The sequence below is a fragment of the Teleopsis dalmanni genome, chromosome X, assembly GCF_002237135.1.
Source record: "Teleopsis dalmanni isolate 2A chromosome X, ASM223713v2, whole genome shotgun sequence".
In the NCBI taxonomy this organism is placed as follows: domain Eukaryota; kingdom Metazoa; phylum Arthropoda; class Insecta; order Diptera; family Diopsidae; genus Teleopsis; species Teleopsis dalmanni.
Window position 1 is genome coordinate 26,912,060 of NC_051848.1, and position 12,331 is coordinate 26,924,390.

Sequence of the window (12,331 nt, forward strand, 5' to 3'; positions counted from 1 at the left end):
TATAAATGGTAGTTGAAACTTTAATAGCCTTCGAAGGCTAAGCATAAGATTTTTTTTGTTATAGCATTTGCCTAGCTTGTACTGAGAGGAGAAATAAACAATATGTCTTATAATAATAACTAAATAGATTTATAACTATATTATAGATAGTATTATATATAATTTTATATTAATTTCTAACTATAATTTAGGCAATAAAAAAGAATAATCATTTATATGATGTCCTTTGAAGACAACAAATAAATCTTCCTGTGAAAGAGTTTATGGTTAATACACACTAAATTGTATATTTTTGCCATTAATATTTCGCAAATTATATGCAAATAAAAAATAACATATAATTTTACTTTTTATTTAATATTTGTTTTCATTTATGTTTTTCATGTCTTTTAAATATGAAATAAAAGTTACTAGATGCAAATACAAATTAAAGGATTTATAAGAGTTTTTTATATATTAAATTTCAAATTCAATTTCTTTTTAATGGCACGTAAATTAAAGATGGATATAAAACATATGGTATCAACTTAATGAGAATTATAAATTTGATTGTAATAATATGAATAATATGTATTATTTAAGCATAAATTGAATTATTAGAATTGTCAACGTGTAAGACAAATGGTTTAAAATATAATAAGTTCATTTTTAATTTTTTTTTTATTGAAAATACTACACATTTTTTTTGTCTAATTAATAATAACTTCTTATGCATAAGTGTATGATAACAGTTGGTTGATAATATTGAAGTTATTGTATTGTTTTTATTAATTTAGTGCATATTACCAATAGACTTTAACGGATCAATTTTAATAAGTACTTCTAATTGTGCGAAAATGTCGTCTTCAGTTAATAATTTCTCTTATGACATCCTTCTTTAAATGTCAAACTATATAAAACTGCATTTATTTTTATAGAGTTATACAGTGACTTTCACCAACACTCTTATGGTAAAAGTCCTGATCTGGACCCTTTTTGTACTTTTCGTCCATCTCAGGACGCACAGGAAGTTATGCTGATCTACAGTCCGTCATCAGTTAGAAAATAAATAAATGATAATGATTCTAGTATAATTAAAGTATAGTGTGGGGCAGGGATAAGCCTCCAGCCACAATAGAGTAAAAGTGCGCAATAGCACTAACTCAAATCACGACAACAACAACAACAACAATTAAGAAAATGCCAGCCAGTGAAAAGTCAAAATGTTATATTTTCATATCTTAGAATCGGTGTTCTATTATCACCTCTTCTAATCTTTGATTACTATCGCGTTGTATGATTATAGGCAAATTCTGACAAATATCATTGTAAATTTCTTCTTCGATATCTTCAATACTAATCTAGAGTCTAATGTTATTATTTCTTAAGGTTTTACTAAATAAAATTATTCTTGATGACAATTTCTGTTCCATACATGCTTGCCATCCTCTCGGTTATATTTTACTCTTTAACTTTCTGTATTTCTGTGTTTTTCTGTATTTTTGGCTGTTCAAATTAATTATTTTGATAAACTGTGTATCTTTGTGGGTAAAATAAAATATGAAGAAGAAACTTCAGCAAAACAAGTGAAACTATTATAAAAATAAATTTTTGCTGCTGCCACAACTGCCACGACTGCCACAACAGTTGCAGTGTTGTACTGCCCTGAACTTAACAAAAGTTAGCTCACATCCAACGCAGCACAACAATCTATTTTCTTTTTTTTTCAGATAAATCGAATCATTTGCGTTTTATAGTCCTGTGAGAAGGATAATAAATCTGAAAAGTTTTATGTACATACATAAACTGCTTTTAGGCGTAATAAAAATGATTTAATTTCCCGCACAACTGGTTAAAATTAGTTGCATCCTTAAATTCGTTAAAAGTAATTGACGGTGTTTCCAAGAAGGATTGCAAATTAAAAAGATAAACGAAATATATAAATTAAGTGATACTAATTTATATAGCTTTAATGAAGATTTCTACATACAAAATGAAAAATAAATTTATCGAAAGGCAAAATATATACTTTCTAGGCATTTGCATAAGAATAGTGAACTCAGTGTGTTAACGTATAAAAAGTGGGAGAGCTTGAACTATTTGGAATCTACAAAGTCTAAAATGCGTTTTAAGAGATATTTTGTAAGGGCCTGAGATCTATAAATGAGTTTCTAGTGAGTGTTAACTATGTTGCGCATATATTAAATACTTACACTATGTATATGTAAAGCACCCTCTTCAACTTCTTCACAATTGTGGCTAAAGTTATTGAAGAAAAGTTACAGCAATATAAATATGGTTTTCTAATGGACCACAAGAAGTTTTCTTTTTTGGAAGTAGATAAAATTAAAGCAATTACACAACAAAAACACGGGTTATGATGTGGTCTATCCTAATAGAGTTAGGGTGGATATATTATGGGTGATTTTTAAATTGATATTAACCAAGATCAAGACTGAGAACGTGGCCATTAAAATGGGGTAGGTCCAAAGCTCGATTAGACTGAAGCTTGTATGTGCGTTGGAGTAAGAGAACATATAAGCGACATCATGGAGGTTGGATTTGCAGCTTGGGCACACATTAGGAATAGACGTAAATGTTTGTCTTATGGATTTATGCTGAACCTTGTTACAGTATAACCTTGGTCTGAAAAAGAATACTGCTTCTGTTTCGAGGATTATTACAAGATTGATAACACTAAGCAGTTAATAACACTCAATTGTAATTACAAATTTTTTATTTTTTAAAATGAGTGAAATTGAATATACAAAGACATCCGTACTTCATAGAATCTTCACATTATATATTAAGATTCTTAATAAAAAAAATTGCAATAATAGTGGATAGTATTTTTAGCTTATACAGATTGTTTAGGTGTTTCAAATGTATTACTGTGGTCTTCTATCTGGCTAATGTTTCAATATAATAGATTTGTTACTTAATTTATTAAATTAAAGAAAATCATAGTTCAATCTATGAAAAAAATTTATATATCAAGTAAACAAGTGGGAAATAATGAGAACACTTTTCAAATCAAACATTTTTTATTTTGTAATCAAGTGAATTCTGGGACTGACCATACAGCTATTTTGTATACTACTAAATACCCACCGTCAGTGGTCTTTTGAAAACATCTACTGGTTCACTTGTTCGTATATATATTTTTTTACTCTAAATATCAGACGTCTAATAATAAAATTTTTAATTTTCATATAATTTTTTTCTGAAATGAATTGCTATCAATTTTTTTTATTTATTTAAAAGTGTTTTTTAAAATAACTATAAAAAAATACATATATTACTAGTATATAATAAGTTTATATCAACATTATAACATATAACTGAGGTCAATAATTTGTGCTAATAAAGTAGTATTCAATAGTTCTTCAACATCTTTTCTAAAAGCAAAATATTACTAAGCTAAGCTATAAATTATAATGTAGATAAGATTTATTTTTATCTATTACTAAAATTTTGTGGACAATTTTACTCTATGAGCTATTTAGCTTTAATCCCTATCTTTTACTAGGTTTTGATGTAATTGGCTTACTAGTCGTCATTTGCTTTTTAGTCTCCTTTGATTTTGGGTTTCTGCAAGGGAAGCATGTATATAATGCATGTGATATATATAGTAATGTAATATATAATATAATATTGTTTTATTGTATTTATAATAAAAATTTTTTAAACTAAATGTCTTACCGTGGTCCGGCACCGGCACTTGTATTTTGCGGTTTTTTTGTAGTATTATTTTTTACTTTTTCATTTGCAGTTTTTTTATTGGCCAATGCTGATTTAGGTTTTGTGGGTAAGGAATTAGTTTCGTGTTTTTTTTGTTCAGATTTGCTTATTTTTAATTTATGTCCGCTTATTACTTCCAGAATTTCATTTGTTGGTCGACTTCTATTTACATTACAGTCGATATGTGAAATTGCTTGAAAAAGACCTGTATAAGCCCTGCAGTTTAATGGTAAATCAAGAACAACCCTAAGCAAATCCTTTAATACCATTGGACATAAACGTTCCGTGACAACTGTAGAAGGTGTTAAATCAGGATTCGTATTTACCTCAATAAGTATTGGATTGTATTTGTTGTCTAACATGAAATCACAGCCGAACAATTCAAATGTCTTATTAACAAAGTTAAATTCTTCTAAACCGGTTTTGATGGTTGTAATTAAATTCGATTTTATACCAGGTAATACTTTTTCATCCCAGACGTTTTTAGAATTAAGATCGTCCCTCAAATAGTTGTTAAATTGAGACAAAGACCACATATTGTTTTTGGGGAGTCGTAAATCTCGGTTTTCATAATTCTTATAATTTCTTTGGACTGCATTATTCGTAATATGGACTGCTTGGTTCAGAACATCCATATTGAATATCTGTGAACTAAAACGTAGATAACAATCATTGTAAAGCCAAATAGTGAGTATATCATTTTCGATGGTAAGCAGCATGTAAATACGTATATCGAATTTGGTTTTATAAATCAGTAAAGGTCGCTCTGTGAAAGAAAAATATGTCTTAAAAATGCTAAATTATTAATATATAAAAATATGTAATACCTATATATTTTTGCACGACAAAATTGTTATCACTGTTCAGATTTGCATGACTTAAAATGTCACCTAAATATTTTTTCAATACAATACCATTACCACGGCATTCATAACCCGGTTTAAGTATCCATAAATTTCGGCATCCATCCCATTTAAAATCTGGACATTTTCTTTCTAAATTTTCCAAATACTTTTTAGCAACTTTGATTTTTGGCACTAAATCTGCGGAACTCATGGCTATTTTGGCTTTTTTATAAATAACACTATTAGAAGAAGTTGTAAAATATCTCCACCATGAGTCTCCGTGATATAGTGGCGCATTGCCTCCTCCCGCCAAACTAAGGTATTCAAACTCCGCTTTTTGCCTCTTAACATTTTCTATTGCAAATGTAACAATACCTGCTGGTACTTGACCACAATGTTCATCACATATCAGATTACAATTTTTTAAATTATTCCAAAGATAGTGTATGAAAGCACGACACTGCGTACGGTGGTAATCCTCAACAAAGTGCACATGCTCTGAGGCGTTACTTCCAAGTCGATAGAAACGGGGATGATGCATGCCACAACCTTTGTCATTGCGAAACCATATCTCTTGTTCAGAACAACCAATCAAACCGATTTTTGTTGAAAAATCTAAATTATAACCACGGCCGATATGATTTATGTAAGCATTGTCACTGATATTCATATTCAAATTGTATTGGAAGTGCCACACGAAGGAAGCTGGACTGTCTCTTAAGAGTCTTGATATATATACTTTTTCATGATCATTTCCTGGTTTGGCATACCTTAAAAGTACTTCATTGCTTAGATTCTGTAGTGGCTTGAATTCATAATAAGCTAATTTTCCTAACCAACCACGTCTTTGTAGTGCTGCACTCAAGACAGTATTGCAATCTGTGTAGAATACATGACGGTTTTGACATGCAGCATTTACTCTTTCTCGGTAAATAAAAGCACGCTTCACTGAATCCACTTCTTTTGGAGGTCCAATAAGTTTTAATTGCTGTTGAGCTTTCATTTGTGAAAGTGAGATTTGCTGTTGCATTTTTTTCTTTCGTTCCAAATATAAACGACCGACGGGTTCCTCGGTGAGTTCATTGTCAATATTCTTCATAAGTAGACTTAGTTTTAACACTGTGTTTGCATTGAAATAATTCTTGAGTTGTGGTGTTGGGCCACGTTTCTCCATGTTGGCAACAGCAAAACCTAAGGACAGGACTAAAAAGCAAATTTCCAATTTAGGGACTAAGGCTTAAAAGCCTATCTTCAGGACGTGTTTTCGAACAACAAAAATTTTAAACTTATATGCTTAAGTAAATATATTTAAAGTATAAATTTTTTTTCAAAATGAAGTTAAAAACTTTACTACTAAATTAAAAAATTTTTTCCTTTTAAAAACATACAGGCCTAAAGCCCGTATATTTGTATTAAAGTATTTTTAATCCCATTGACGGAAAGTCTTATCAACAGAAATATTTCTCCTAACAATCGATTTACTGAAGTACTATTAAATATACTATCAAAGTACTATTATGATAGATATCTGGTGGACGCTTTTAAGAAATCTGTTCCCCAAGGTTTTCAAAGTAATTTTGATATACCTATACCAACAATAATTTGCATAATAACCAGTTGCAAATGTCGGTCAACAATTAAAGGAAGCCATTTACTAAAATTTGTCTGTATGTCTTTATGTCGACCTATTATCGACCAAATCGAAATTCGTGTGTATTAGAGGATTAAGCTTAAAGCAGGTGAGCACTTTTTGAATAACGATTGAAATGTTTCCTATTCAAGCGATCATATCTATTTTGTGTGAAATTACTACTTTTTGATTCACATTAAAAAATTTGTAGAAGTAATTAAAATTTCAGAATTCATTTACTTTAGCTCGATGTTGCCACCTTTTGTCTTGACTTTTGTCTAGCCTTCAAACGGTTAAAAAATGAGTCATATGCTTCACGAATGTGGTCTTTCAGTATCTTTACCCAATCCTAAATAATGCCTTTCTTGAGCGCATTCATATTGACATATTTTTTAGTGCTCATCTTGCTCTTTAAAATGGTCTAGAAGGAATAGTCTATAGGATTGCGCATCTGGTAATTTCAAAAGCCATTATGTGCGAAATGAACATGACTTTTTAATTTCCAAAAACATTTTTCCAAATAACAAATCGCATTGATTTTAACACTAGGCTCGATGAAAACGATTGGAGAGCGTCCATTGACGGTCAAAGCTGCTCATACCATTACTATGGTAGATATGAAAAATTATTTCGGGAAGCTATTTGTAGTCTGAAATTTTTGGCAGTGCGTTTAGTTAAGTAAATACATCCAATTTGAGAGTTTATGAACTGCTGAATGGGAAAACTTTTTTTATGAGAGAATACAATATTTGAAAATTTAGCACATTCATGCTAGCGTAACAACTCTTTTGCTCTTACGAGCCTAACTTTTTGTTCCTTTAGTGTAAGATCTTGTGCTTTTTGGAACTTGTAAGACTTTATTTTGAGCTAGTTTTTGAATATGCGTCGGGTACTTTACTGGTATATTTTCAGTTCTTTGATCATTTGATTATCGCTACAACGTGAATATCGTTCAAGTCGAGCCTTCACTTTCCGAACTATTTTAGGTGATGTTGCGGTTTTTTTTCGTCCATCACTATAGCCTTGGGCGACACTCATTCACTTAAAGGAGTTTGAGCTTGCTAAGAAAAGCGGGTTGGGATTGTGTTTTTCCAACCAAATATAACACATTAACTTTATTACGTTTGAATTTCACTTCAAATAACTTTTATTCTATAAAACTTAGATGCAAATGATAAAGGTAGCTTGTAAAAAATATAAACAGCTGTCATTCATATGAATTTCACGTAGTTGGTAATATCCGTTTAACAGATATACCTGTATGTAGTTGATAACACTACACTTCAATCGCCTAACCCTGTATTCTACGAAGTATTCAGAAATTATTTCCGTAGTCTAGAAGTGAATACATTAAATAAAATGAATATTCTGTTTTCTGTATTTTAAAGAGTATGTGACCCGTTAAATAAGAAAAAAGGGATTGAAATAAGACAATTTTTTATAAAACTTTCACGCTTAAATATTGTGAAAGTTTATTTGATATGCCGTGCGCACAACTAAAAATACACAATGACGTGCAGCAAAACTTTATAATTAAATAGTGACAAGCACTGCAAGGATGTGTTGCTTGTGAATACTTAATTAGCACTTGTTTTAAATTGAAAATACTGTTAAGTTTCTGAAAATTATTTTGAACTTTTAATAAAAAAAAAGAAATGAACTAAAGAAAAAACCAACTCAGAAAACAATATCGTGCATGCAAAAAGCTACTAAGTTAAAATTGTGCTAATTAACCTCGGGGAATATGTATTTTTATGTGAAATGCAGCACAAAAAGTAAATATCAACAATATTTAATAAAAAAGTTTTCAATAAAATTCATTTCGAAAAGTACAACTTCGTCCTTACAATCTCAAACATGTACGATGTAACGTACAATATCTATAATATTTGCACACGGTGCGTATGAGTTACATTTTTCAACAATAAAATCGTCAATATTGCGTTCATGTTAAAAATTTATGTTGCTTACTTGCTTATTTTGTTGCAATATTGCTTTCATGAATCACCATCGATTGTCAATATTATGTTACAGTCCTTGTAAAAAAGATTAAAATTTATTTCACACTTTTTTACACACAGTTTTTGTTAACATAAAAACTCATAAATATTTTATGCATCAACATAAATTGCCTAGAAATCTATAAATAAATTATTTTCAAATATACACATAAAATATATTTTATCTATATCTAAATTTGAACATAAAAATGTCTTGGCACAGTATTAATTTTCCATTGTCAAGTTATTTTTTTATTATAATAAATGTATAAAAAATTATGTTTAAAATATATTTTTTTTTTCGTAATTTGATCTAAATATATTATGTAAATTTATTTGTTGTCACCCACTGAATTATATTTATGTTAGTGCAGTTGTTTGATTTACATACAAATAATTTATTACTTATGATTACAATTAAATATTTAAAATAATACATTTATTATTTTTTCACATATATACAACCACAACCGTTGTGTTTAGCCCCAAAAAATAGTGCTCTAGTCCTATTCTTTAGTCTGAATCAAACTAGTTCTTGGGAGTTTATCAAAAGGAATCGTGTGAATACTGCTATGGTTACTACAGTTCTTCCTGGTCATTGTTGTATGAGAACTCACGCAGAGAAACTGTCTAATCCTCATTGCTGAAGTTGTGGAAACCTGCAGGAAAAATAAATCATTAAGCACTTTTTCTGTGAATGTTTGGGTTTGGTGTCCAGAATATATAAGACTGCTCCTCGGTAAAGAGGAAAGTTCGACGGGATGGAAATTTTTAAACAACTATTTAATGTATTTCAATTCAAAGTCAGCTATCTTCTGTTTTACAAATTGTTTAAAGGGCAATAGATTAAAAATATAACTCAAGCGAGATCTGAGTTTTGTACCTAAAATCTCCTTGTAAGTTATAAAAAATGGTGGCATTCTTCCATAACCTCTGATCAAGAATAGCGAGTTTGATTTTGTTGAGAAAGCTGAATTATATTTACATGCGATTCTTGGTATCACAGATTTTTATATCGAGAATTAGTCTATAACTAAAAGTATCAGTGGTCTATTACTTTTACGGTGTTTCTAGTGTGGTATGTATCTGTAGTCAATAATCAGCATAAGTTGAAATAGTTGATATGACTAAGTTTATAAATATTTGATAGACAAATCCATGCTAACAAAATAGAACATAAAAATAAAGAGCGAATTATTGTAATATGATTGTTCAAGTATTTATAGCTGTATATATTTCTTTTAGTAGTATGGGTTAAGTAATATAGATTAGATTGGGATGGTAGCCTTGTCTATCAAAGCTTACTAAATTACATAAAATGAATAATAGCATGTTGTGATACTGCGGGTAAGAAACCATTTATACGTCAGTTCTGAGAAACACCTAAGAAAAAGAAGCTAGTGATATAATCTTTTTTTAATTTGAACCAGGTGAGTTGTGTGATCTGACAAAAATCTCCAACTACCCAGGTTTTCCTTGCTATAGTAAGTGGTACGTCTGTATAAACATTGAAATAAAATTGAACATTATTGTTACATATCTCTAGCAGTTATTAATTTAACGTAGTATTGTTTGGGTTAGGTTAGGTTGGAGTGACGGTCTTGTACCCAAAGTCCACTTTAACTTAAATAATGGTCCGTTGTGGTATTACAGGATAAGCGTTATTGCATATGCAAACTAGAGGCCAGCGTATAAACAACGAGAAAGCCACGACTTCCCCATCATGTAAAAATGAACCAACCTTATAATTCTATATACTTGGCTAAGTCCCTAATTTTGCAGGATGATAGCTTGGTTAAGTTGATAAGAAAAGAGTTCTGAAGATTTTAGATCCTCTAGCTACAGACAGACACTGACATATGCGGTAGGGCACAGTTTTTTGCTCAGAGCTACAACATCAACAAAAGTCATTATTGGGTAAATCCAGTATCATAGTATGTGCTTATAATAAGCAGTGACCCATCAGCATCGATAACATAGTATCAGCGGTACTACGGTGGTAGTGGCATGGTATAGTACTAGTGCTGTAGTACCGTGGTGAGAATAAGTGTAGACCCATATATTTATTTTGGGAGGAAAAATAACATATATATATCTATAATAGACTATTTGATAATGAATTTAACTTAATTTTTTAAGTTTAATGAACGTATAAAACATATTATATTAAAGGAATTATGTAAATATTTTATTTTCGATATTAGGGGTACAAAATTTTAACTTAATTATATAAATTTTTTATTTTTGTTCAAAAAAAGAGTCAATAAAATTAATGAAGAACAAAATTGTTTCGTTTCAATGCCAATTAAAGTAATTTGAATAATAGAAAAAAGAAGCCATGTGAAATCTATGCAAAATTTAATTCCGTCAGGGCATGAATTATATATGAGCAAACATACACATTGCGTACGTATAACTCGTACACACGCTCCAACATGCTGAAGGGAAAGCACATCAAACCGCACTTGTACACTTTTACGACAGCTTATAAAAGCCACATTCATAACCGAAATGGATAAATATTCCATGGAAATACATTTTACATAAAATAACTGTAGTAAATTTTAAGTGTTGCTTGTTGTTGGACTGAAAGAGAAAATTCCAAATGTACAGGGTGTGTTCACTATATTTTGTCCATATTTTAAAATTATATAAATAAAATTGATATATAATATATATATAATTGATAATAGATATATTTATTTCCACTAAAATCTTTTCCAATTTAAAATTAGACTTCATAAAGTCAGTGTAAGAGTCCATTAAAGAGCTGCTACACTCTTGATCTTTCGATCAATGTAGGGTTTCATTGAGAACCTGAAAGGTGTAAATGACATTTTCTTTGCTTGATTTTAAAACTAAATCACTACATATCTGTGCTGATAAAATGGTCTTACTCCATATCATTCAATTATATAAGATATAACTAAGTACCAATCTAACAAGTTTACTTAAAACTGAAATAGTGTAGTTGCTTCTGTCACAGTTTTTGTTGTTGTTATAATGCATTTAAGAGGGTACATGTAGAAAAATTATAAGAGATATTAACTTCATTAAGAGGTTAATTTATTTTTTTAATTTCAATTTTAACGCTTTTCTAACGCTTTTCTTTTCATTTTAACTTCTTCTGTAGAGCGAATTTAATCTTATAAAAGGCTTCAATCTCGGTAATTATATTCTCATTAAAGTTAAATCTCTTTCATTGGAGCAACTTCTTAATTTAGCTGAAATAGATTTAAACACTTTTTGGACCATTTTACCGCTTTTTATTTACTGTACAGTACTAATGCGTATTTTTGTTTAGCTAAGATATCTAAGATATATTTGGACAAATAATGCAAAAAATTTGTACTAATTTTTTTTCATAGACTTTTTGGACGCATAAATTCGAATGTCCAAAACGTCCTACATTATTAGCGTCTGTATAGCCATCTTAAAACCCATTAGATCTTATGGTCAGCAACATATAACATTCAAATTATTCAACTTTCTCCTCTAACTAAATTCTACAGCTAGAAAGGTCTTAACAGATTTTTTGGACGCATAAACTCCGAAATGTTCCACTGTTAAAGTTAAAGCATTATAATCTATTTCAAGCTATTGTTGGATTTTTGAGGCATTTTTGCTATTGTTTTGAAAATAAAAATGTGACGTCATTAAGATTTTTGCAATATGTTAAGTGAATGTCTTGGTTGTCATAAAATTTCAACTTTATCCGCTAATCGGATTCGGATTTAGTTTCAACATTTAATGGTTTTGGAGGAACTAAAATGTGTTTAATACAAATTCTTATATGTCAATATAAATGGAATAAGATTTTAATTAATTTTTAAGATATTTAACATTAAAATCCGAGCTTAGAGAATATAAAAATACGCAGTTAGACTTAGCACTCTATGATATAGACACATATATTTATTTTATGGTATTTAAATATATCATAAGGTTATACCTATGTGTAATTTTTATGAAGGGTCTGTTATTATCTGAGTAGTTTTCTTTACAGCAAAATATGTAGTTAATTTACTTGTTGATCATTTACACTATATATATAGTTTTAGTTGATTTTGTTACCTAAATTATCGTCACCTAATTTATTGTGTTAGAAACACAAATAAAAAACATTAAAAGTGTTA

General features: G+C 29.5%; 2 protein-coding genes across 2 annotated transcripts in view; one reads left to right on the forward strand and one right to left on the reverse strand.

The window, feature by feature from the left end:
- The window catches only part of LOC119687521, a 326,485-nt gene that overhangs the window by 45,886 nt on the left and 268,268 nt on the right, over positions 1-12,331 (forward strand). The window lies entirely within an intron of this gene.
- Positions 3,301-5,845, reverse strand: LOC119687522 (tubulin glycylase 3B-like). The gene is made up of 3 exons (XM_038101865.1): positions 4,548-5,845; positions 3,682-4,486; positions 3,301-3,570 (listed from the first exon to the last, which is right to left on the reverse strand). Exons 1-3 carry the CDS (start codon positions 5,737-5,739, stop codon positions 3,495-3,497), a joined length of 2,073 nt encoding a protein of 690 aa, XP_037957793.1. The 5' UTR covers positions 5,740-5,845; the 3' UTR covers positions 3,301-3,494.